The sequence below is a fragment of the Spizellomyces punctatus genome (genome assembly GCF_000182565.1).
Source record: "Spizellomyces punctatus DAOM BR117 chromosome Unknown supercont1.13, whole genome shotgun sequence".
Taxonomy (NCBI): domain Eukaryota; kingdom Fungi; phylum Chytridiomycota; class Chytridiomycetes; order Spizellomycetales; family Spizellomycetaceae; genus Spizellomyces; species Spizellomyces punctatus.
In genome coordinates this window covers 564,725-587,990 of record NW_015971549.1, presented here as the reverse complement: position 1 = coordinate 587,990, position 23,266 = coordinate 564,725, and the positions used below count along the sequence as shown (strand labels likewise).

The window sequence follows — 23,266 nt, the reverse complement described above, 5'->3', positions numbered from 1 at the left end:
TATACATAACCAAATACAATGCGACATCAATTCGTCAGTGCATATCATGTAGAGATGTATGTACTCACAGTTACGTACAAGTTGGAGTTCCCCTCAGATCCCACCTGAAGACGCCGATGAAACGCATAGGAGTCTTTGTCTATGAGTGACTTGCACACCCGACCTTGCAGTAGACTATCCTATCCTTGGGCAGAACAAGTACTTGACATCTTGTGCTGTCTGTGCATACGATATTCGTCTTCATCTCGTTTGGCAAGGACCGTGGGAAAATCAAGATAAACAAATGACTCGCTTCACGCGTTTACATAATCTTGACTCGCGCGCCGTGTGCAAGGGGAATGAACGCACGCCAGGAGGTCTGCCAGGAGGTGGAAACGACGACGATGATTGGGCCTTCATGGCGTGCTCAGAAGAATGACGTACGCAGGATAACGTTATCTTCCGCCGAGAATTCCGAATGCAAAAAAAAAGCGCAGTCCCCCAGGGTTATAAAAAGGCACCCTCTCCCACATCCCCCCACTCTCTCTTCATCTTTCCTTCCGCCTCGGGATGGCATAAAACTCGCTCCAGCCATGGGTACTCGGTCCAAAAGTATACCGGATAACTTTAAAGGCCGTTGTAGTAATGCAACGTGATAACCTCTTTGAGGTGGGCGCCTGGGACTGATCGTTTGCGCGCGCCAGAAATGGAAGGAGCAACGACTCGCCGGAGCCTTCGGGTGATGATGGCATCCTCTTCGGGGGAAGGGCCTGTGATAAAGGATGAAAAGGATGAAAATGAGAAAATGATAGCAAACCAAACTCCCTTTGAAATCCTATTCAGACACTGTATTCTCAGTGGTTCTTCCAGTCAGCAGCTTACGCGATATCGCCTACAAGGCAACGCTCACTTTGTGGAACAATGACAGAAGAGCCATGATTTATATTGTAAGCATCCATTCGGGGTTAGGTGAAAAGTCCAAGGATCCGAAATTTCATACAATGCTACCGATTTCATCCTCTTCGGGCGCATCAACTACGTTGACACGGCTTATAAGCCAAGATGCGTAGATAACCGACGCCTCTAAAAGATCATGATCTGTCAGCAGCCAACAGGCTGCAAACATCCTCCCTTGGACAGCGAATCAAGAGTTCGTGTAGGTAGCACAAGGACTTGGATGATGTGATTATCGTGCATAATGCGCGCAAAATGCAAGCTTTCGACTTGTGGCCAACAGCATACTGCTAGTTCCAAGTCTGAGGCGGTCAAACTTTGATTCTTGGGGCCATATGCGCAATTCTCATCGAAGCAAATCTAGTCCTTGGTGACCTACCCTGCGTCGTGCCGATGCTGTAAATGTCTGGGTCCTGTTTGGCCAACTTGTCCATCAGTAGTTTGGCCAAAGTATCAGAAGGAAATCCGCCCGGGAAAAAATCCTAGGATTATTGGTGACATCTAATTAAATATCCTACACCATTTATTATTCTAATTACGTATTGTCATAGTGATCTTCCTTAGTTAACAAAAAGTAACTAGATATTAGGTCCATGCTTCAATTAATTTGTTCTGCCACAATTCTCGGCAAATAGGTTCCTGTGAGTATATCCGGGGGTACCGCCTGTATCTCGGCTTTGCGGCCATAAAATAGTATGCGAGATAAGGCAGTACTAAAATGTCCAAAAAAAATCAAAGCAAACTCATTTTGACGGCATCTAAGCAGCGATGCACTATACCGTATATCTGAAAATTGTTTGATGTAACCTCTTCTTAGCATTCCCAAAGCTCGACGCCGATCCCGTTCCGTCAAAACGAGCAGTTTGTTAAAATCGATCTGGTAGTCGGTGTTGATCCAGTCTCTTGGGCGGAGACCGATCCAGCGGATGGTAGGGCAGGCGAGATTATGAGAGTCGAATGCCATTGCCTGCGCGATTTGGTATGATTTCAAACTACCAATAGTGTATGATTTCTTTGAAAACCCCTGTCACCAATTCCATACCTTAGAGCCGAACTTATAGCACAAGTAAATTTCAATTCCATGGGGATCGCAATCTACAAGTGCCAAAACCGGAAGGCGTTCGACCGGTCCATCCTCCACCTGTGCACGTTCTGGACTGTCAGAAACATCAAACGTCTCGATTTTCACTGAATCTCCAGGTTGTTCTGCAGCGGCCAGCTCTACCAATTCAGTTTCAGTCTCCAAGTCGACATCATTGTTGACGATCGAATCCGCAGATGCACCAATTATATATGGCTCCTCCAATGGATCATTGATAACCGCCGGCCTCTCGCCCTCCATTTCTAACAGGTCCGTTGCACCCTGTTCGACTCGAAATTCGATGTTCAGAGAATCAGGGTCATGAAAGTCAACAAGATCCGGCCTATTCGGACGAGAATGATCGAACTGGTGTGCGTCCATGATCGTGTCCCGTTCCCATGGCTTCGGTAAATTGCCATCATCGAGATTCGGCGTCTTGATATGTGTACGTTCAATTTCAGATAATCTTTTGACAAGTCTTCGTGTTGATACGTCAGGATATCCTTTCCCCTATTCACAACGATCCTAAGTAACATCGTGGTTGACACAGTGCACGGTGCGTCCGTGGCTCATACCGTTATCAAGATACATGGACCATGTATGGCAGCAAATCGGTCAGCAACGACTGTGCGGAATGTTGCCTCCTTTTCGATCACCAGCACAAACTTGGCTGCTGTTTCCAAATGTAGAGCCATGGATCAACTAGTTAAGGACTTAACAAGTAGTGGACAAATAATCAAGAACAAAAAAAGAGCCTTGTTTGTAAGGATATGAGATATTTGTTCAGACGTAGGAATAAGAATTCCCTATCAAAGGGACAATGGTCGTCAAAGTTGAAGGTCAGAACTAATCAGAATATCACCCTACCTGATGGCCCCCTTGAAGACAATCTACTATAGTTCTGTCTACCATATGTAAGCGCAAGTCCCCATGCACCAGACCTTTGGACGAGGCAACCTGAAAAATTTCAAGTTGATGCTTGCGTGCGAGTCAGTGTACAACGATGACCACAGTTTAACCTTACCATATTGAGGCAATGCCTTTGAACTGCGAAGGTACATGCAAGATCTTCGATTGCCTACCAATCTGAGAGGTTTGTCACACGTCTTCGCATAATCACATGCATCACAATCCCATTACCTGATCTACAACCCGTTGACTCTTGAACAAAGCGACATCACGATAGTATATCTCTCTTTTTGTCGCAGTTACATTCTTTTGCAAGAGATCTTTACAGTACTCCAGAATGCGCACATATATGTCTTATACGATGATAGTCCTCAACCTTTACTTCTCAAATTTGAGAGCATTCAGAGTGTCGAACTTACCGAAGCGCCCATTCCCATCTGGAATCATTTTGTAGACGTGCCTTTTTGTTTGCAGTCTCATGACTGGGATCTGATCGTCATACCTGCATTCCAGACTTTAGGACCATTTCCAGAACTCCTTGTTTCCTCACAAAATGTCGACTCGTACTTCCAAACTTTTTGACTACGAGAGATCATCTTGAGAACATGTTGTTTTCCAGTTTCGGGCGCTTGTCGGATGCGACTGAGTACGGCATCTACTTGCTCCAGCATCCACTCTCTATCAAGCAATTAGCACTATTACAGCACCAGAACGGGCAGACCACTTCATCGGTTGATTCTCACCGGCTACGTGCCGTTGCTTTCCAGAGCGACCCAACCTCTAACTGGTCCATACATGGATCTCCAACTAGAACGATTTCGAATGGGATCTTTGATAACTTTTTGTCCTTCTCCAATTGGCTGGAAATCAGAGGATCTATATCCATTTCCATTTCCTTTCCTGCCGTGAGTCCTAATATATCCGGTACAAGCGTCTCGTCCTTGTACGATAATCGATCATCTGCCCAAACATCGCTGTCCACCGATAGCTCGAATTTCAAAGAACTGCTGTTGCTGTCCGCTTCGTATGTAAACAGCATATCATCATCTTCAGAGCGGAACTGGATTTGATCATGCTCTCGACTCAATGAGGGCGGCGCCCAGCTATCATTTTCTGCGGTGTCTTCCAAGCCATCTTCGCTGAACCATTCGGCATGTGCGTCTGGACTGTAATGTACCATATTGCTGGAGAGTGTATTAGCACGGATTGTAGAACCGCCATGGTCATGTTTTTGTTCTGTAGTATCCAGCACATCTTCATCACATGAAACCGCCTGATTCTGGTGAGAACTCTCCGCTTCGCTCTCATGATCCAAAAACTCGTTCCCTTCCCAAATTATATCCATTTCAACACAGCTCTCGTGTGTTACTTCAGCAAAGTCGTCATCCCAAAGCTCACTTAAGTGCCCATCAACTGAAGATAACTCGCCTTCCGCTCCGCGATCCCGGAAGCATATCGCTTCGTCTTCTGTCAGGTCCCACAGCACATCATCGTCATGTCGAAAGGCAAAATCCTGATTGGCATGGTCAACCCATTCCGTGCTCTCCCCATCCTTGATAAACAGTTCCCAGCAACCCGGCGCCCATTCCCCTTCGTGAGCGGGGGAATATCCTCCAACACCTTCGTCCTTTCCTCTCTCTTCAACTTGATATCCAAGAAGTAAATCATCATAGTTGGACGTTAGCAACTGCATTCCTTATCATCGGCAAAGTACGGCGATAGTTCATCTGAGACGTGGGAATCGGATTGGGTAATACCCAGATTCATGTCACTTAACACGTAAATTAATGTGCCTAAACTCGTATATATCAACATGCCAGCCACATGAAGGTTCAAAGTGCGACACAACCGTCGACTTTTGGCCAGAAAGCCAGCTCAAAAGCCTGCAGCAAAGGATCTCAGATGAAATATGGCTATCTCAAGGCCCGATATTAACACGCCTATTACGCTTTGGGATGCATTGTTAATGAATGTATCGTTGATAGACAAGCAGTAGGTCATGATAGTCCCGATGGCACGCCCAAACGGCAGAACTAACTTATAGAGTATTGTAGAGGACCTGCCCTCTTTGACCACCAAGTTTGATACTGTGCATTGCACTACAGTTCTTCAGGACATCAAGAGATTTACTGCTTATACACACGCCCAAATCCACTGATTCCCTGAGCATAGCTCTGGCGGGCTATGGTCCGTCGTCCCTATTTCCTTGCATACCAGATATCTACCACTTGGACTAGTTGAGAGCCTTCCTTGCATGTCGCAAGTCGTCGGTTGACAAAGCTCCTTTGGAAAGTGGTAGGAAGAGAGTGAGTCGCGCAGCCAAATCAACCCACATCGCGCGACTAAACCCCCAGGCGGACCTTTTGGCCAAACGCCACCAAGTGTCAAGTGAGGTTGAGGAGTACCTTTAGCAGTTAACGACGTCGCGGAAGGAGTGGCCCCCAACTCTCTCGGATACCCTCAAACTGCAAGTTCCCGAACTCGAGCCACTCCAAGACATCTGTTGCTCATCCCTTGTCCCAACGAGAAATAGTGCCCATAGTCTTGAGACTCGAGTGACTAAAAGCATGGATCTTCTCCGAAAGATCGTTCGAAGCAATACTGCACCTGCACGGCGGAAAGAGCGCCCCCACGATGCATTTGCTCTTACAGAGATTTCGCGCCTTGGTATACCCGGATATCCAACAGCAATCGCGCATGATCCTGCCCAGTCGCTATTGGCGATAGGAACGTCTGTGGGATCCGTGGTAATAGTCGGGAAGGGATGGGAGTATGCGTTATTCGCACCGGAAGGCTACTCCTCTGCCATTCGTTTTCTGGCTTTCAAAGTTGGAGACAAGTACGTAATTGGAGTCACTGCAAAGAGCGACCTCTTGGTATGGGACCTGCAGGCGATCAAGTTGAAGTTCCCACCGGTCCCTGTATATGGCAGTGTTTCCAGCTTGAATGTGCCATCACAATCAAAGTGGATATATCTGGGCTGCTGTAATGGAACTGTTATTGTTTATGACTGTACGACGGGCAAGCAATCCCCGTACACCATCACCTACCCTTTTTACGGTGACGAGGAAGCACCCGGAGAAGATGATCAACGTCAAATACAAGTAACTGGCCTTGAAACAAGTCCAACAGATTTGAACCTACTGCTTATCGGGTATGCATCGGGGTTCGTTGCTTTGTGGGATCTGAAGGAGCAGTTGCTGCGACGAAAATTTCGCATGCAGCTGGCAGACGGCGATGGACCATTGCAAGCAGTGTGTTGGCATCCCGATGGACTCTATTTCATGGCCAATTTTGGGCGGCGATCAGCAATATGGGAATTGAAGGAAGGATGGTTAGATGGGCTGAAAAAGAATACAATTCATAAACCTGTACGAGTTATTGAGACTACGCCCGTATCGGTAACCCCGGCACAAGATCCTAGCAAACCCTTCAGTCGTAAAATAATATGGATGCGAGGAACAACAACAGACGAGAGTTTACTCATTATGACGGGTGTGAAGGAGGAGGGTGAGAGTTTGGCTGTCCGTCGACTTTCTCGATGTACAAACATGGCAAACATGAAGAGCGATGTAATGCACGCCATTGGCATGGATGCGGTAGACTTTGCTCTAGTGGGTGATGACAAGGGCAAGCATCGTTTGGCGGTTGTCGTGGTTACCTCTTCAAGGACAGTTGAAGCCTTCTATTTGGGACAAGAAGATCGATTAAGCTTGTCCGGGTCTGTGATAATATCGTCAGCCGAACGTATTACCGACTTCACATATTCAGATTGTCCTGAAGCTCTAGGATGGGAGATGCGGGGAGGCGCCACGCCTCCAGAAGACCCTCGAACGCTGCCAATGCACGGCGGAACACTGATCAACAAGAACGCAAAGTACGTGTGGGACGTATTTTGCACATTGCATGCCGACAAAGTGATTCGATTTTGGCAAGTCGGCATCCCTTCGCCACGACTACTCTTCACCTTATCGCCAGACAAAGTTAGCGGCGATCTCAATCAGGTTACGATGGATCTCGACCAACGTGCTCTTCTGCTGACTGCAGGGTGCACGGTCACCATGTATCGCTGGTTTAGTGCGAGTGAAATCAGGGCGGCAAAGGCCGCCAACGGCCCACTGGAGGACATGGATGCACTCATGCAACGTTTAGACGAGACAGTTGACCAAGTTTTAAAGCAATCGGAGGACATTCAGAGACTCTCCCGTGCTAGTGATAGCTTGCAAGCTGTTGCAGATGAGCCAGAAGTGCCACAGGGTCAAGAACCGGAGCACGGTGGCAAGACATCGGAAGAGGAGGAGGGAGTGGCACGGCCATTGCGTAAGCACTCTTCGGCGGGAGATTCCCAAGGCGTTGGGGAAGCTGATAGCAAGACCGGTACGGACAATGGGGTGGACCCTGCGCCAGCTGTTGATGCAACCCCGCCCGATCAGACATCAGCCCCGACAGTATCATTGGAGACGTCGGGCGACGGTCAAAGCGCAGAGCGGTCCCCAACAGGGTCTGATGACCAACAACCTGAAGGGGAACGTCCGGTCTCCGGTAATACTTCCCCAAAGAAAGAATCTGAGGCTAAATTACCAGCGCCGGAGCAACCACCGGCTCTACCGCAACGATTGAGTTCTCATGATCCCCTGGCGAACGAAAGGGCGAGCCTGGTTGGAAACTCACAGCATGTCGACTTTCGAGATTCCGTTCTGGTAAAAGACAGTTTTCCCTTTGAAGCCCAGGAAACGGAGCTCCGGGACTCCTTGACAAGTAACGACTATGTCACACTCGAGACAATTCTTCCAGAAGAGCCACCCGAAAAACCCAGTTGGCAGCCGATGGTGCAAGCTGTACACAAGGACCCTGTTCGGCTGCAAGCGTTTGCAAGCTGGGCGGATCTGTAAGTCATGGTTGGGTTTGCTCCTGTTGAATTTCACTGACCTCGTACCCTTTGTAGTCTCGTAACGGCTACCGAAGGTGGTCGCTTACACGTTGTTCAATTGAGTACTGGACGAGAGGTGACCGTAGAACCACTATACGGTAAGGAATGTCATGAACGGTGAATCATAAATTGTTAAAATGCTCATTTGTGCATCATTCTCTAGGTGAATCGCGTGAAAACTCTGAAGTGGTCGAATATGACTTACTCCATGTTGCCGATACCTATTTCGATAAAGGTTTGCCCAAAATCATTGCATTCCTCGGTCGCAATAGGGTTAACCCTCGCACTATTTCTCAGAAACTGTACCTCGGACTTGCATCTTTGCTCTATCCGCAGCTGGTCTTCAGCTCGTGTACGGAGTTTACACTGACATCGTAATGGGGGATCTGACATTGAAGAAATGTAAGTCTACGACACGACTTGTGATTCTCAATGTTAGCCTGAAATTATTTTTCACCGACATCAATGTTCTGCTTTACAGGGGTTCTCTTTGATCGCCGGCGAACTAGACAACAACCAGTGTTTGTGACAGTGCTCGATGACCATGGTCGTGTCGTTCGACAAGCTCGAACGTCACATCACAGTGGAGCCTCCAACCAGCCGGGTGAAAATTACATCATAGCAGCACTATCCCGAACGATCGTGGTATACATTGTAGAGCCAGGGACCAAACCTGCTGTGGCAGCTATTGTTAATCCATCGGACGAGAATGGGCCAATCCTCAAAGCCTCCTTGAGCTTTCTTCATGGTAAGTAATATCCATTGTTTCTGGTAGAATGGGATTGTTACAACTCTTGTTGGTATAGGAGATCCGGTCCTTGTCGTTGTTACCGGAACGGGGCTCATACAAGCGTTTGAGCTGCCTGGATTGAAGCTCCTGTGGGAGAATCGTTTGCCAATAGCAAATTTGGACGAAAGGTAAAGAGCGGGCTGCGTGCACATGGCTTACATTTTATTCATCCTGGTTGCCTTTCGTTTTATGCAGTCGTCTCCGGAAGACATGCATTGCAAAGGATGGTAAAACGCTGTGCTGGACTTGGGAACGGGAATTCCGTATGTTCAGCTTTATGAGCGATAAATCTCAGTAAGCAATTGTGTTAATGTCGGTCATGTATATCAACCATTAATTATTGTTTATCGTAGTCTTCCAGACGTGGAAACCCGGATATACGATCTCACACGAGCGACGTCATGGGCGCGAGCTCATGGTGTGAGACTAAGTTCCGCTAGCTCAAATAAAGAACATGATGCTCTATGTAAGACTGCTGACGACCCTTAAGAACATTGCTTTCAGTTTTCTGATTTATAACTTTCTAGTTCATCCCTTACCAAAAATTGAACCTGTGGGATCATTATCCGGCGAGGAAGGGTCCGCCTTTGGTCATGCCAAACGAGTAAGTGGGCAGAGTATGTACTGTTGTGGAACATTTGATTTAAACTGGGTTGTCAATAGGCATTGGATGAGCGAGGGGAAAAACTGGGACAGCTTGAACACAAGTTTGGGGATCTAGCAGATTCATCAAAGAATTTTTTGGACACTATAAAGGAATACAACGAACGACAGGTGATTTACGCTCAGTTCGGGCAGGACCATAGCAGCGTCGGTTTATGTTGAACGCCGTCAGCTTGTTTACTCTTTTATCTCCCTCTCTCACACACACACACATATCAATTAGGCGCAAAAGAAATGGTAAAGTTTCACAGCAATAAAAATTGAGTAAAACTATGAAGGTATTGATATATTCTGCTCCACAGGTGGCAGCTTTAAGGCACGTTGTAAGTTCCTCTGTTGCAAACGTAATACGTAAGTTAGATATAAGTAACGTAGAAAGGATACGGAAGCGGTTAGATCTGCTTTTGAGTTTCTTCCATGGGTGTTTTCATAGTTTCTTGTTCATTGGATGTTAATTAGTTGGTTAGTATTAAGTAATGTGATCGCGATCTGGGTAAAAGTTGTAGCGCGCGAGCGAAGCGCGTTTGAAGTAGAACACTGTCGCCTCCCCATTCCGCCATCTTCTACTCGCAATCTATCACTTTCGCCAACAATGTCAGAACCTGTAATCTCAGACATCACCATTCCAGCGCACATTGATGCATTTCCCATCAAAGCTACGTTGTTTGCCCCGCAAACTACCGAACCTTCCACTTCCACCACATTACCCTCAGCGGTCCTCATAAACTCGGCGACCGGGGTGCCCCGACGCTTCTATAGCAACTTTGCCAAGTATCTGGCATCAGCTCATTCTTGCCCCGTTTTGATTTACGATTACCGCGGGCATGGCGATTCCCTTCCAGAGGAAGGCGGGTTGGCCGCACTCAAGAATACCCATATCCACATTCATTGGGCCACGTACGATCAACCCGCGGCAACCGCTCACCTCCACACTCTGTATCCAGATCGGGGCATAGTTATCATTGGTCACAGCGTGGGAGCGCACATTGCCCCCCTGAATCCTCTAAAGCATCTCGTAACCCGATACATTTTTGCGGCAAGCAATAACGCATTCTGGGGTTATCACTCTCGACCTTTAGTGACATTTGCGTTTCCTTGGATGGTAGAAGTGCTGGGAGCAGTTGCGGGATACTTTCCGGCCAAGAAAATTAAACTTTGCGATGATATTCCGTTGGGAGTCGGCCGGGATTGGGCAAGGTGGACACGGTGTCCCGAGTATTGCACGACTGAACCAGAGGTGAAGGACGCATATGACGCATTTAAACCTGAATCTGCTATCGGTATAGCGGCGACGGATGATCACTTATGTGCGGATAGGCGGGCGTTTGATGAGTGGTTTGCTTTAATGCCGAATGCCAAGGTGCGCTTTTATTATGTAGAACCCAAAGAGCTAGGCGCTAAGGAGGTTGGTCACATGGGACTATTTAAAAAGGCGTGCAAAGATGGGTCGTGGGATGCGATAGCGCGTTACATTATTGAGGGCGTAGAACCTAGATTTAAGACCACAGAGACTACAGCAAAGTTATAGTGCCGTAAATAGCGCAACTATGCAGCACTGTTCAATTTCTCCGGACTCTAACGGCTAATAACAATCTCTATCTCGGCTGTTGGCTGCTTAAGCTATGATATTCCCTTGTTGATCCACTTTTTTGAACTTTGCGGGGCGTTCTCCAACGCCACCATACTGGTCGTACACGAGCCCGCAGACAATGTTTGCCAACAGGTCCGCGTTTTCTTGTGTATCAGCTTCCGCATAGACGCGAACGACATCCTCTGTACCCGACGGACTAATATTCCGCAGTCAAAGATCAGAAACATGTCCACAATAAACACTCGTACGATAACTTACCGGACAAAGGACCGGCCATGTTTAAATTTCGCAACTTGCTGGTTGATCTTTTGCTGCAAGCCCTCTGGCTTGGCAAGCTCTGTGTCCGCTTTGATGGCCTCAAAGTTCAATCTATTTTGCACCTGTCGCCCGCGTCAGTGTTGGCAGGAGTGTACCATATCCGTCTGGTGGAGCGTACACACCTTGACTTTCTCCAATCTACTTGGCAGATCAGAGTACGCAGAATCCCAGTCCGCCAATGACCGCCCTTGAGAGGTCAGAATTGCCTCCACCATCAGAAGATCAGATAGTGCATCGCCGACCGTTTGGTTGATCAGGTCAGTCAATGCCTTTAAAATCTCAAGCGCTTCCGTTTCTTCCGCAGTTTTTCTGTCATCCGATTTGAAGCTTCGTTAGCAAGCTCATCGGAAAGACCCCCTCGGGAACTAACTCACCCAGTGGTGGAGTGGAACGCCTTGATAGCTTGCTGGCTGAACAAGACCGTTCCATGCCCATTGGCTTCAAAATACGCCCCAACATCGAATTCCTCTGCGGCGTGATGGAGATGCTTCACACCCGTTGGCGTAAAGACAACAGGTACTTTCTAGTAGCCATAGTTGCATTAATTGCCATGACTTTGCAGAAGCCACGCAAAGCTATAACCCACCAGCGTATCCTTGACATATGCAGTCGCACTACCATTTGCATACGCGGTTTGTACCAGACCTACGTTGATGTTTGGGACCTTTGCCTTTCGCACAAGCCCCATGATGAATTCGGCCGCCAACGTCGCAATTTTGTCTCCATCCAACAATTTAAACGTTCCGGCTAACACTCGGTTGATATCGGTAGATATAGCGTTTGGTTACGACTTGGTTCTTACCATTGTCCGCGTACCAAAACACAATACGATCAGCATCACCATCCAGAGACGCACATCGCATGCCGGGCTTCAGATCGAAGCCCTCCGGCTTCTTTTGATTGACTTTGACGAAATCAGCACCGCTCTGACGTAGTGAAGTTATTAACACATGTGAATTATTGGCCGACGATAGTCCGCACTACCTGGTGGTTAAGCTTCGTTGGTGTAGCCGTGTCATCATTCACCACTTGCACGGATAAGAGGTCATCGGTCAGCACTTTTGCCAGCTTATGAAGAGCCGGTGCACCAATGCCATTCGCGGCATCTACGTAAATCGTCGACAACTTGGGCTTGCCGGACTGGCTTGAGAAAATGAGCATCTGCTAGTGACTGGGATCGGTGACTCGGCGAGGGTCCTACCACTATCCGCTTAAATGCTTCTGCCAGCTTTCGATAGTAACCCTGCTCACTGGGCTCTCCGTACGCGTCTGGCGTGCCTTGGGTATTTAAGCAGCGTGTAAGGTAGTGCAACTGGGGAGTAGTCGTCAATCCATAGTCGGTGATTTTCCCCCCAAGTGCCTGCACACCGTCGGTCAAAGCAGCAACCAACGCCTCACCGCTCGGCCTGTCCATATTCAACAAAATTATAGGTTCGATCGCGATAGATGCGCTCGTGTGACAACAATCGTTACCTGGTGTCTCTGCCGACAATAACAACAGCCTCGTTCGAAAGGTCAATTTGCTCCTTTTCCACAACATTCTGCAGTGCTGCAATCAAGGCATCGTCCGAGGAGGCGTTGGCCAGCTCCGTTGCATACTGTTCCCACGATTGAGCTAGCATTTCCCCCATGGGTTCAACGAGCTTGACACCATTGTCTTGGGCAGGGTTGTGAGACGCGGTTATCATCACTCCGATGACCTTGCCGGCATGCTTCTTTGACCGAAGCACCGCAAGTAGCCCGACCCGAAAAATAACTGAGTCTAGAACGTCGGCTCTACAGAAAAGTGTGCAAGTCAAACCAATGTCCAATTGGAGATGGTGAAAAGGTGACGAGCACAATTTACTTTGTACGGAAGCCCGCAGTCCCATACGTGTACGAGACGTTCAGTTTTGGGTGCTTCGCTGAGAGCTCGGTGATCTTGCTGTGGTCCATAGTCATGTTGATTCCTGTCCTGATGAATTTTGCGGTAGAATCTGTTGAAGAACGCGCTCTCAGCAAGGTTCCTCTAAATCAAGAGTACAGCCACCCGTCTACTTTAGCTCCAGCACTGAGTGCTTTCCACCACACCAATTGTAATTTTAGAATACCATCCCCACGAGGAAGGTATGTAGAGTAGTCCACGTTAGTATCGACAAAGATGCCTCTAGAGAATAAGCTAGTTCTGTTATGCGAGCCAGTTACCGCAGTACTCTATCGTATGAACGCGATGTTTTTGTTTGCTGGTTTATAGCTAACATTGTTGCCCCAGAATGAAGTTTTGTTCCAAATAACAGCACTGTCAAATGTCGCACCTTTCTCGTGGGGTGGAATTCTAACCTTTCCATTCGCTTATAGTATTTTCTAGCAAGTGGCTCTCCGGATGATCCCCCTGTACTCCTCTTTAACATAATTTGTTGACGTGCAGCAATAAATTACTCCGCGGGATCATCATCCAGCAAACATGTTCTGCATGTTTCCGATTGTAGAGGCGCACAATACTCTATGGAGGATCGCAATCTCCCATGGATGAGGCCCTCTCCGTATAGTGTGTCAATCTTGCATTGAAAAAGTTCTGCTTTGCATCGCCCACTATGCTATCGGTTTGCGGTATGGAAAGCTTGTGCTGGCCACATATAGACATGTGATGTGAATGGATCAGCAAAACTGGGGGTTGTACCGTACGTATTGTGTCCGGCATGGTGACGCCGCTGCCGTGGTGGTCGGTCTATCCATCCTACACCCTGCGAGGCGAAAACAATGATTTAAGCAATTCCATTGAAGAAATCGATGAATTGATTAGTATAACCTCTGGTAGTGAATGCAGATTATGGTTGGATATGTCTCTTTGAAGTATATACAGTATATTTTGAATTAGAATGCGACCAGCGATTGCAGTGGCCGCAGAAGAAGAGACGCATAACTGCAGCAAAGCATCGACGTAAAGCTGAGAATATGAGGTGAGAACTATCTTGTTGAAAATGTACCATGAATATGGCATAAAAAGTAATATTTACCTCATTGTGTGCTTCAAAATGTCCGTCCTCTCAATCTCAACCAACACTCCGGAAATAAGGCAGCCTCCTTCCGCATCTGATTTGAGGCGTTCCGAGGAAGCATGCTTGTATAATCTGCTTGTTTCAACATGCCAAACTCGCCATTGCTGACTATCCAAGGTAAAGAGGGTCACCAAACCAACCTCCAACAGCTTTTTTGACCAATTGAGTTAATCAGTTTGGTTATGCCATCAGCAAAGGCATGATACGCCCCAGTATTTTGAAATTTCGGTCGTGTGTTTCCTATTGGTTCAGTTTTTGTGTCGTTTTAGAAAGCACGAGAAGCTGACTATTATCCAAGTCCTCTTGAGGTCCTCCAGCTTTGTGCAACAGAACTATAATAGCTCGCTGAGTTAGTTCGAGCAGCTATCATGTCAACATTCCGGATACCTAAACAAAAGTAGCTTGCATGTGAGCATCCAAGGGACGACCCTGGCTTTGTGCACATTATTCTGTAGTTATTATTGGAGACAAACAAATCCGTGTCCGTGATGGCTCCGCGGGTGACGTTTGTCTGTCACGGAAATGTTCATATCCGAGTTCTTTCATTCTAAGAATAGCCATAATCCGTCCATGCGGGAGAAAGCACATGTCTCTCAGCAAAAAAAAAAAAGCACAAACTCGGGAATGAAAAGCCTACCATTGGTGTGAATATGGGGTTACACAAATTAAATATAGGTAGCCAAGCTTAGCACCAGACAACGTTTTTCTTTACCCAATGTGACCATGTTTATGTGACATTCATGCGCCTTTTAGGTAACGTTAATTTGGAATCGCTTATCTTCTTTTGGATTTACTCTACCTTGCTATTATTCCCATGGTGCAACAATCTTAACAAATCATGTCAAAGAACGCTCCACTATTGGTCCAAACATTGCTCCGCAGACTACGCACAAAGGTTCTCGTACCCCGAGGATAAGAAAGCAAGACCAGGATTTTGACGTGAATTCGTCAATATTTAGGTGACATTCAGGTGCCTTCTAAGGAATGTCAATGCGCCATTTATGTTCAGGGAAAGGTTAACGAGGCTTGCATATTTGTAAAAAGATACATGCTATCATATGCGAGGGGTTTATAAAGGCCATGAGTTGGCCCCGTTTCCGCTCCAACTACAACGAAAACTAGCCACAGAATATAAGTAGAGTTTGCAAGTCTTTTTTGCACTACAATATCGTTGCTGCACCCAAGTAACCCGGTCGACACAAAACATGGACCCACTCCAGCTTTCAGCTATAGGTTCAGGAAGTGCCCTTGCTGGGGTGACTGTACTGCTATCGTTTTGGGAGAACATTGTCAAGACGAAGAACGTGCACATGAAAACGTCGATTCTGATTGCCATCCTTTCCTATATCGTTTCCATGTCGTTCGTTAGTAGCTCCTGGAGCTATTTGGGGCTGGGAAACCCGGATGGATTTGCCACCAGAATTATATGTGCTACTGCATTCTACGACTTCTTCTTCGCCTGCCTGACATATCATTCGGCGTACCGGACGTTTCTCATATGCAAGCCGTTCCACCCGAGAGTCTGGCTACTGGCCGCGGGCGTAACGCTCACTCAGATAGTCATTCACGGCACCGCAAGCTACTTCTGGGCCACCAATATGAAAGCTAACTACGGAACGATCCCGTCGCCAATCAGCACCACAATGGAGACGGTGGTATTGGTGTACTACAGCACAGTCGAGTCAGTTCTGTTCCTGATCACTCAGTACAAGATCGTGGAATCTACCACTGCCACGAAGACAAACGTGAGCATGGTGACCAAGCTGACGACATACATGAATGGATTTGCGCGATCAATCGCCTATACCGCCAATATCTGCATTGGGTTCATAGCTCTCGGCGAAGTGATACCCGTAACCCACAACTGGAACTTCCCGATGTACGGCCCCGCGTTCCTCATCATCATAATTCTTACCGATGTGGGACGCTTCCAGGACTGCATGACGAAGCTACACAATTTGGATTCCACGAGCGGCAGAAAGGGCCACGGTCACTCCTCTAACGGGGGGCCGGCTGGACGCACGGTGCAACTTTCCGATGCAAAGTCGGGAGGCGATTATCACGACGGTAACCGCCACTGCTGAACTGAGAGATAAACCGAATCTGTTCTTCACAATCGAGTTTAAAGACGACTGGCCAAAGTAGTACGATACGTGACATTTTTTTTTAGTTAGCGAGAGGAAGGGGGACTACGGCCTTTGAGTAAGGGAGGGATATCCAGGATCGATAAGTAGGGTATCCTGGTATATCAAGGCAAAGCACGATCTGCGGGTTGTTGTAGTAGAGAGTGCATATTTTGATAATATCAGTACTTGTTCTGCTGACAACCATCAAGGGGATGTCATTCAATATTTATCCACTTTAACCATGGTAGAAGCTCTATACCGTCGAGGCAGAAACTTGTTTGCTTACCAATTCTATCACGTGGTCCAATGAGTGGCACAGTTGTGAAAATGCAAGACGCGATGAACCCTCAGATGAACCCGTAAGAAACACGCGTGGCCCCTAGCGAACTCACAACTCTATCTTTAGCATCAACCCACTATGTCTGGACTTGGAGCCCCTTTGTCCGTATTTCGAGGACCACCATGTCCTTTGACAAGCTCCGTGGACGGCTGAAGGACTTGGACCTTAAAGAAAAGGTAACATTACTGTCCAACCTCGCTTGGCGACAAATATCTGGTCAGGATTCACTCCCCGCGAACTGAAAATCCTTTTTGTATATCTCCCTCCAACTATATTCGTGTATCACTTCAATGTGCACAGTTTGACGAGTTCTACGGTGGTGTTAAAGATGTTGGAGGAAAGGTTTCGAAAAAAGCGGGTGGAACGATATCCAAGGCTGGGAAAACTCTATCAAGAGCAGCGAGTGGGACGCTGTACAAAACCAGCACGGTAGGGAAGACTTTTGGTGCAAAGTCCCAGAACGATGGTCTCGCGGACCTCAAGGATATGGAAGGTTCTCCGAGACAAGCACGCAACAAATCGCTGCCTTCTTTGACTCTCTTGGCGACGCTCAGTGATAAAGACCTTAAGCGACAAGTAAAAAGCAGCAGCGCCGAGATACTGGGTCAGGGAGGGTTCTCACGAGTTGTCAAAGCACAAATGGCAAATGGATCTGTGGTTGCAGTTAAAGTCCACGAAAAGAGAAAGAACGAGACAAAGTATCAGTTCAAAGCGCGAGTTGAAAGGGAAATATCGACAATGACCAAGGTGTCGGACCACATCAATGTGGTAAAGGTACGAGGAGACTAAATGCACCTGTTATGCTATTAGAATGATTGATGTCTCATGACTATATGCTACTAGGCTCTTGAAACAATTGACGGTAACAAACGAATATACGCGGTAATGGAGTTTGCTACGGGGGGAAGTCTTGAAGACATTATGATTTCTTCCGTCGGTACGCTTCACTTGGGAATGGTCGCATGCGGTCTGTCATGACGATTTCTCTTTCAAGGTGCAATGCCCCTCGCAGAACTTCAATGCAACTTTAAGAAACTCATTCGCGTAATCTTGTACTTGCACTCTCACCACATTGTGCATCGCGATATAAAACCTGGTAATGTGCGGTGGTTGCAGTGTCTGCACGCGCCTTGGGTGGTCTGTCTCTAACCTGCTTCTCCATCGCTGTGCACATCGTTAGGCAACGTCCTGTTCACATCCGATGGAACGCTAAAACTCTCCGATTTTGGATCCGCGGCCGACACTCAAAATGTTATACACATGCTGACATCATTCGGTGTCACCGACTTGTGGTCCGCTCCAGAAGCCACTTCGTCCGGTGCATCACCGATATCTCCGAATCCTTCCAGCCCGGAAAAGCTCGACGTGTATTCTTGTGGAGTTCTATTTCTTTTGATGTTCTGGGGATATGAGAAAATGGATGGGTGGCTGGCAGAGGGTGCCCATCCAGTTAAAACCGAAGAAGGGTTTCCCCCAAATCACCCTGCCATCGTAGGACTGCCAGATCACATGAAAGGGATAATACAAAGATTATTGGAACGAGATCCGGGGAAAAGATGCTCGCTGGCGGAGGTGGAAGAGGATGCGTGGTTCAAGGAAATTAGAGTATGTGGACAAGGTGGAGATCCGGGTGTGGTACATCATCATACAGTGCGACGCAAGTCCGAAACTGGAGCAAGTGCCCTTGCTGATAAACCGCCACCTACTCCTGTCCGGAAGCGCCCGCTTTTGGAAGAACTCTGGCCGCTGGAAGGAAATAAGTTGGATCATAAGGATTCAGAAGGGGATCAATTACCTCGAAGCCCTCTATCTGCCCAACTGGAAGGAACGGGAGTTGCGCTCAGTCCTGTTCTGCCGATAGAGGAACAACCGGGTCAAAAGACAGTGATATTGGGAGAAGAGATACAGGGTGAAGAGAGATCACATTGCCAGACAAGGAAGCAGGGGGACGAGGATATGCAGACTGCAATGGGATTCAATGGGGAAGGGCCAATGGAAGGGCCAATTCTGTAAATGAGTAACACGACATTACATTGATATATGTTTGGTGGGTTCTACAAGATAACAGCTGTTCATGTCACCATTCTTCTTTGTACAAGAAATTGCACAATATGGGATCAGTGGTGATATGGAGAGAAAATATATATGACCTGCAATCTTAACAAGCACGCTTGTCCGAGCGGTCTAAGGAGCTGGTCTCAAGTTCCAGTCTCGAAAGAGGCGTGAGTTCGAATCTCACAGCGTGCACTTGGGTTACGGAGAAGAAAATGTTTTTTGTTGATTCGACCCGCCAAATCTTGTTACGGATGGTATCTGCATAGCTGGAGACACTTGGGGCCGTCTGTCATCTTTAGTACATCAGAAGATTATCTTTGAAATCACAGAGTACCGTGATTTGGTTTTCTCTTGATGACCGTAGAGCGTTATGTCAGCCCTGTCACTGAAAAGGAACATTCATAATCCTTTATATATATGAGGGAATGGTTCCCAGCTCTTGCATCAATACAAGATTTACGAATGGGCTACCGAACTCAACGAGCTTGACCTTGCGAGATCATTTTGTATCACCTCACTCGCCTGCTCCACAATTTCCCTACTCGTTGGTTCGTAGCGCAGACAGCAGATATGCGTATTAACTTTGGATTTGGACGGAAACTGTACATGGATAATCAACAGTTCCCTTCCACAATAATATCGCTTCAATTTGAAATGTCCAAAAATTAAGTGTACCAGAACAATGTGTGATTCGTGTAATTATGCATGGGAAGACAGGATAGGTATATGAATCAATAGCGCAACCTAAGCCCACTTTCCAAATAATGGCTCTGTCTTGAATTTCGTCTTGTCCAATTGGAGGCTGTGCATGAGAAAAGATAATCAGAGACGTCACAAGAAAGAATTAGTTTTAAAGTGTTTGGTACGTACTCTTGAAAGACTTTGTCGTCCTGTAGCTTCACTACATCCTTGTGTTCCTCCTCTTCCATTTCTTCAAGTTCTGCAAGGTAAAACCGTGAGACCTCATTGTCTTGCAAAATATTGTAACGGTAGTTCACAAACAAACCTTTCCCAGCTTGCCCAAGATCCTCGGATACATCTTCCGCAGCACCAATCAGCAGAATTTCAACATGATCGAAATCGAGAAGTGCAGGCGGGTTGGCGGGTATGAATCTACGGCCCCGGAAGAGTTCGAGGAATTTGGGTGGTAGGTTCGACTTTTGGCGCTCTCCGAGGCCGGCCCAGGGTGGAGAGGGTGTTTCCGGATTCTAATTCGTTATACGTCAATATCGTATCATGGAAGTCATTGTGCATTTGATGGAGATTCTTTGCTTACTTTGATCGACAAGATGAAAGATCCCTCCTTTTCAATGTTGAAGGTCTTTTGTACCTCAGCTGTAGTACGTTAGGGAAGTCCAAGGTACCAGTCTAAACCGTGACATCTGACTTACTTGGTTCCTCTGGCAGTGTTAATACATAGGCTAAATGGGTATGACCGTTATGATCCACAATTGAATATACCCCTTCACCTATCGACAGTAAAGTCAAGAAAAGTCATTATACGGGAGAGAGGAATTTATTCTACACGCCAATCTATCTTACCACAAGGTCGCGCAGGTTCGAGATGCCGGGTACCTTGGGCATACCTGTCAGCCTTTTCCAGCTTTCACAACAATGAGCGGAAAACCCCACTAACCTCTCGTCTTCGTTTCATAAGTCTCCCCTCGAAGGTACTGCTCCAAATCTTTCACATCATCCACAACGTGGTCAACAAATCCCCAATATCGAGCCCGACTACCAATCTCTGGCAGTTTTTTGCGAGTCACAATGATTTCCCGGATTCGATGGCCGTGGTAAACATGGGATTCCTTGTCATCTTCAGATTTAAATTGGTATACATCGGGTTTGAGGACAATGTAGAACCGTTGGACGTCGTCAAGGCCTTTTGCTTCCGACTTTTCCACCTTGGGCCTGTAGAAAAAGAAGATGTGACCTTTCTCTAGGACGCCTGGAAGAGTGTTTTGGAATGCTTGGATGATTGGTATGTGGCATCATGAGAGGAGTAGGGATCAGATTTTAGATTACCTTTACCAGGAGGCGGGGGTACCAAGTCTCCAAGTGCGCTGCCCGTCTCGGCGCTCTCCTTCTTGACTGGACTCTCCGGTGCCTCTTTTTTCGGGCTCTTGACGCTCTCCTTTGTTGGGCTCTTTGGCGTCTCTCTTTTAGGGCTTTTCAACTCCTCCTCCTTTGAGCTCTCTGGTACTTCCTTTTTGGGGCTCTTAACGTTCTCCTTTGTTGGGCTCTTTGGCGCCTCACTTTTAGGGCTTTGCAAATCCTTCTTCTGTGGGCTTCCCATTTTAACACCGCCCTTCCCCGTGCTGCTCTCCTGCTCTTCTTTCATCTCACCCTCATGTTTCGCCTCTCCATTTCCATTCTGTGTGTCTTTCTTGCCACTGTCTGCCGTTCCGGATTCTTCTTCTTTGGGCTTTTTGGTTGTTCTCCCTTTGGGGCTCGTAGGACTTGTCGGTGCACTCCCATCATCACCTCCCATATGATCCTGTTTTCTCTTTCTTGTTCTCTTTGTCGGACTAGTTGGACTCGTCTCTTCCTCGTCTGCTTTCTTCTTACGAGGGGTTTTAGCCTTGGTCTTTTCCTTTGTTTCAGTCATTGCAGCCAATTTCTCCTTTCCGGCTGCTGCTGCTGCCCTCGTTGAACGACGGGTGCGTTTGGCGTTTGTGCTTTCCGCAGGGTCCTCTGGGGAAGTCGAGATAGCAATTTCTGCGTCTGCAGTTTTACGTTTGGCGCTTGGCATTCTGTTCTCAATGTGTGCGATCTAACACACAAGTGTTGACATCAAAAGGGACAAACTGGGCAATACAGTACATTTTTATAGCAGACTGGCTTGAGGCTTGAAGGATACTGAGCTCAGATCTTTGCGGAACGCGCTACGTAATGAAGGCCAATGGAACGTCACCAGTTGTCATACGGGTTACGCGGTCAATGCAAGAGGAAAGGGCAAGAGGCCCCTGCGCTGTCACTATGCAAAGATTTTATGATACAGGATTTGCTCTCGGGACGGCGGGCGTGCCATCACGGAGAACAATGCATTGTTTAGTGCTACTTGTATACTGAGGCGACGTAGCAAGACCCAATAGGATGGGACAGTTTCAACTATGAATGCAAACAGTTCCTTTCGGTTCATCACAGAATATGGATGTGTAGCATACTATCAGGGCTGCAGATAGAACAATTCATGGGAGAACAAATATTCAAAAGGAACATCCTAAGGGATTTTTGCCATCAGCCCTTCGGCGGCCATACATGTAGAACTTCCATAGGATAGGCAATGCCTTCGTACGAGGAGGAGAAATGAACACAAGATAAAGAAAGTATTGCACCAAAGTTCACGCAAAGCATTTACAATGTATTAAATAAAAAGGACAATCCGCCCTCTAAAAGTCTGCTCGTGATCCAACAGTATTATATGTGAAAGGCAGAAGACCTGGAACAGATGAACATTTCAATCTCGCCTGCTGCATTAACTATATGGAACTAAAGTGAATGACATACCCATTGCCTTTGCGCGTTTGATTGCCTTTGTCATTTTTCGTTGATTTGCCGTGCTTAATCCTGGGTAGAGAAATTTGAGATATTGTCTCCGTCGCTATGATTTGAGACTACCCAAGCCCATACCTGTCTGACTTTTTGGCTTCATGTATGCCATTCGCGTTAAAAATCTCGATAGAAACGTCGTATCCTATTCGGCAGCCCAAGTCAAACGAATGATCCAACAAACACGGTAAAATATTCTACACGGTACGTACCCGATACACCTTCAAAGGATTTATTCCATACTTTTCGCAAACGTCTTCCGGTGCTTGCTTTTGCTTGTCTTTGATGTACTTTTCAATATTTTCATTGTTCAAGTCGGAGGGGACATAGGTCTGTTGCGATATAAAAGGTCAGTTCAGTTGGCCACACTTACCAGTCTACTAGACCAAAAGATTCGTTTCGTACCTCATTTGGCAAAAACCGTCGTTGGGGATGGGGAACGTACTGTACGTCCTGCTTCTTATCGCTTTCTCTGTGTGACTCTTTAAGTCTCCACGTTAGCAAAAATGCACGATGCCAATGTCACATTAACGAGCTCTCACTCACCAAGGTATTTGACAACACCACTTCGTCCAACAATGTTCACTGTAACGAGTAAGCTCACATGTATATTTCATAAAGTTTCAACCGCTACAATTTTCTGGAACTTACAAAGGGAGTTGTCATGACGAGGCTTCCTGGCAAAAGACCGGGTTATTGGCGAGTGGCCAATCGGCTTGGGAAAATGAAAACTTGACCTAGTGGCCGTTTTGCCTATAGTGAAGGCAATCATGACTTGTTCGTCCAAAAGGTAGTTAACAATCCTGCTCAATGAACTGCTTGCAAAGCGTTTGGCAAATTGTTGACATGGCAACGAGAAAAGGAATAAATGGTTAAATGGAAGTGCCAGCCACAGGAACATTGGGGCTTTCAGAAACGGACGAAATGTCTTTACGTTGAT

The 23,266-nt window shown here is 47.0% G+C and overlaps 8 protein-coding genes and 1 non-coding gene across 9 annotated transcripts; 5 read left to right on the top strand and 4 right to left on the bottom strand.

The window, feature by feature from the left end:
* Nucleotides 1-1,531: 1,531 nt before the first annotated feature.
* SPPG_09422 (uncharacterized protein) lies at nucleotides 1,532-4,616 on the bottom strand (the record flags this gene model as incomplete). The annotated part of the gene is made up of 12 exons (XM_016757586.1): nucleotides 1,532-1,646; nucleotides 1,713-1,900; nucleotides 1,976-2,085; nucleotides 2,464-2,524; nucleotides 2,590-2,687; nucleotides 2,718-2,727; nucleotides 2,882-2,971; nucleotides 3,039-3,092; nucleotides 3,155-3,276; nucleotides 3,343-3,425; nucleotides 3,491-3,601; nucleotides 3,667-4,616. 12 exons carry the CDS (start codon nucleotides 4,614-4,616, stop codon nucleotides 1,532-1,534), a joined length of 1,992 nt encoding a protein of 663 aa, XP_016605987.1.
* Nucleotides 4,617-5,490: 874 nt separating this feature from the next.
* SPPG_06934 (uncharacterized protein) lies at nucleotides 5,491-9,621 on the top strand (the record flags this gene model as incomplete). The annotated part of the gene is made up of 12 exons (XM_016755126.1): nucleotides 5,491-7,811; nucleotides 7,869-7,951; nucleotides 8,017-8,088; nucleotides 8,151-8,255; nucleotides 8,335-8,601; nucleotides 8,660-8,771; nucleotides 8,839-8,937; nucleotides 8,997-9,109; nucleotides 9,171-9,247; nucleotides 9,307-9,417; nucleotides 9,530-9,543; nucleotides 9,609-9,621. 12 exons carry the CDS (start codon nucleotides 5,491-5,493, stop codon nucleotides 9,619-9,621), a joined length of 3,387 nt encoding a protein of 1,128 aa, XP_016605986.1.
* A 277-nt stretch (nucleotides 9,622-9,898) lies between these two features.
* SPPG_06933 (uncharacterized protein) lies at nucleotides 9,899-10,834 on the top strand (the record flags this gene model as incomplete). Its single annotated transcript, XM_016755125.1, has 1 exon — nucleotides 9,899-10,834. One exon carries the CDS (start codon nucleotides 9,899-9,901, stop codon nucleotides 10,832-10,834), a length of 936 nt encoding a protein of 311 aa, XP_016605985.1.
* SPPG_06932 (phosphoacetylglucosamine mutase PCM1) lies at nucleotides 10,691-13,213 on the bottom strand. The gene is made up of 10 exons (XM_016755124.1): nucleotides 13,062-13,213; nucleotides 12,689-12,991; nucleotides 12,417-12,621; nucleotides 12,200-12,355; nucleotides 12,018-12,141; nucleotides 11,802-11,962; nucleotides 11,590-11,738; nucleotides 11,338-11,524; nucleotides 11,156-11,277; nucleotides 10,691-11,093 (listed from the first exon to the last, which is right to left on the bottom strand). The coding sequence occupies exons 1-10, from the start codon at nucleotides 13,154-13,156 to the stop codon at nucleotides 10,922-10,924; spliced, it is 1,674 nt and encodes a 557-aa protein (XP_016605984.1). The 5' UTR covers nucleotides 13,157-13,213; the 3' UTR covers nucleotides 10,691-10,921.
* A 2,009-nt stretch (nucleotides 13,214-15,222) lies between these two features.
* SPPG_06931 (uncharacterized protein) lies at nucleotides 15,223-16,623 on the top strand. The gene has a single exon (XM_016755123.1). It carries the CDS (start codon nucleotides 15,459-15,461, stop codon nucleotides 16,335-16,337), a length of 879 nt encoding a protein of 292 aa, XP_016605983.1. The 5' UTR covers nucleotides 15,223-15,458; the 3' UTR covers nucleotides 16,338-16,623.
* Nucleotides 16,624-16,770: 147 nt separating this feature from the next.
* On the top strand, nucleotides 16,771-18,784 carry SPPG_06930 (CAMK protein kinase). The gene is made up of 5 exons (XM_016755122.1): nucleotides 16,771-16,895; nucleotides 17,020-17,493; nucleotides 17,563-17,656; nucleotides 17,714-17,815; nucleotides 17,900-18,784. Exons 1-5 carry the CDS (start codon nucleotides 16,842-16,844, stop codon nucleotides 18,730-18,732), a joined length of 1,557 nt encoding a protein of 518 aa, XP_016605982.1. The 5' UTR covers nucleotides 16,771-16,841; the 3' UTR covers nucleotides 18,733-18,784.
* Nucleotides 18,785-18,884: 100 nt separating this feature from the next.
* Nucleotides 18,885-18,966, top strand: SPPG_10169. Its single transcript has one exon. It is a non-coding gene; the product is annotated as a tRNA-Leu (tRNA).
* A 552-nt stretch (nucleotides 18,967-19,518) lies between these two features.
* On the bottom strand, nucleotides 19,519-21,526 carry SPPG_06929 (uncharacterized protein; the record flags this gene model as incomplete). The annotated part of the gene is made up of 8 exons (XM_016755121.1): nucleotides 19,519-19,576; nucleotides 19,645-19,714; nucleotides 19,781-19,982; nucleotides 20,051-20,109; nucleotides 20,166-20,243; nucleotides 20,317-20,349; nucleotides 20,411-20,722; nucleotides 20,800-21,526. 8 exons carry the CDS (start codon nucleotides 21,524-21,526, stop codon nucleotides 19,519-19,521), a joined length of 1,539 nt encoding a protein of 512 aa, XP_016605981.1.
* A 502-nt stretch (nucleotides 21,527-22,028) lies between these two features.
* Nucleotides 22,029-23,122, bottom strand: SPPG_06928 (ribosomal protein S18). Its single transcript, XM_016755120.1, has 7 exons — nucleotides 22,978-23,122; nucleotides 22,873-22,911; nucleotides 22,732-22,808; nucleotides 22,539-22,658; nucleotides 22,408-22,471; nucleotides 22,285-22,344; nucleotides 22,029-22,216 (listed from the first exon to the last, which is right to left on the bottom strand). The coding sequence occupies exons 1-7, from the start codon at nucleotides 23,096-23,098 to the stop codon at nucleotides 22,167-22,169; spliced, it is 531 nt and encodes a 176-aa protein (XP_016605980.1). The 5' UTR covers nucleotides 23,099-23,122; the 3' UTR covers nucleotides 22,029-22,166.
* Between the last annotated feature and the right edge of the window lie 144 nt (nucleotides 23,123-23,266).

What these genes read in the sequence shown, in the direction of transcription:
- SPPG_06932 (XM_016755124.1), bottom strand. Translation starts at nt 13,156, where the DNA reads ATGACTATGGACCACAGCAAGATCACCGAGCTCTCAGCGAAGCACCCA. An exon ending in ATTGTCGGCAGAGACACCAG is followed by an intron (nt 12,622 to 12,688) that starts GTAACGATTGTT and finishes GAATATGGACAG; the next exon opens with GCCGAGCGGTGAGGCGTTGG. An exon ending in CATATGTCAAGGATACGCTG is followed by an intron (nt 11,739 to 11,801) that starts GTGGGTTATAGC and finishes TATGGCTACTAG; the next exon opens with AAAGTACCTGTTGTCTTTAC.
- SPPG_06931 (XM_016755123.1), top strand. Translation starts at nt 15,459, where the DNA reads ATGGACCCACTCCAGCTTTCAGCTATAGGTTCAGGAAGTGCCCTTGCT.
- SPPG_06930 (XM_016755122.1), top strand. Translation starts at nt 16,842, where the DNA reads ATGTCCTTTGACAAGCTCCGTGGACGGCTGAAGGACTTGGACCTTAAA. An exon ending in ACCACATCAATGTGGTAAAG is followed by an intron (nt 17,494 to 17,562) that starts GTACGAGGAGAC and finishes ATATGCTACTAG; the next exon opens with GCTCTTGAAACAATTGACGG. An exon ending in GCATCGCGATATAAAACCTG is followed by an intron (nt 17,816 to 17,899) that starts GTAATGTGCGGT and finishes GCACATCGTTAG; the next exon opens with GCAACGTCCTGTTCACATCC.
- SPPG_06928 (XM_016755120.1), bottom strand. Translation starts at nt 23,098, where the DNA reads ATGATTGCCTTCACTATAGGCAAAACGGCCACTAGGTCAAGTTTTCAT. An exon ending in TGGTGTTGTCAAATACCTTG is followed by an intron (nt 22,809 to 22,872) that starts GTGAGTGAGAGC and finishes GGAGACTTAAAG; the next exon opens with AGTCACACAGAGAAAGCGAT. An exon ending in CAAACGCGCAAAGGCAATGG is followed by an intron (nt 22,217 to 22,284) that starts GTATGTCATTCA and finishes CATCTGTTCCAG; the next exon opens with GTCTTCTGCCTTTCACATAT.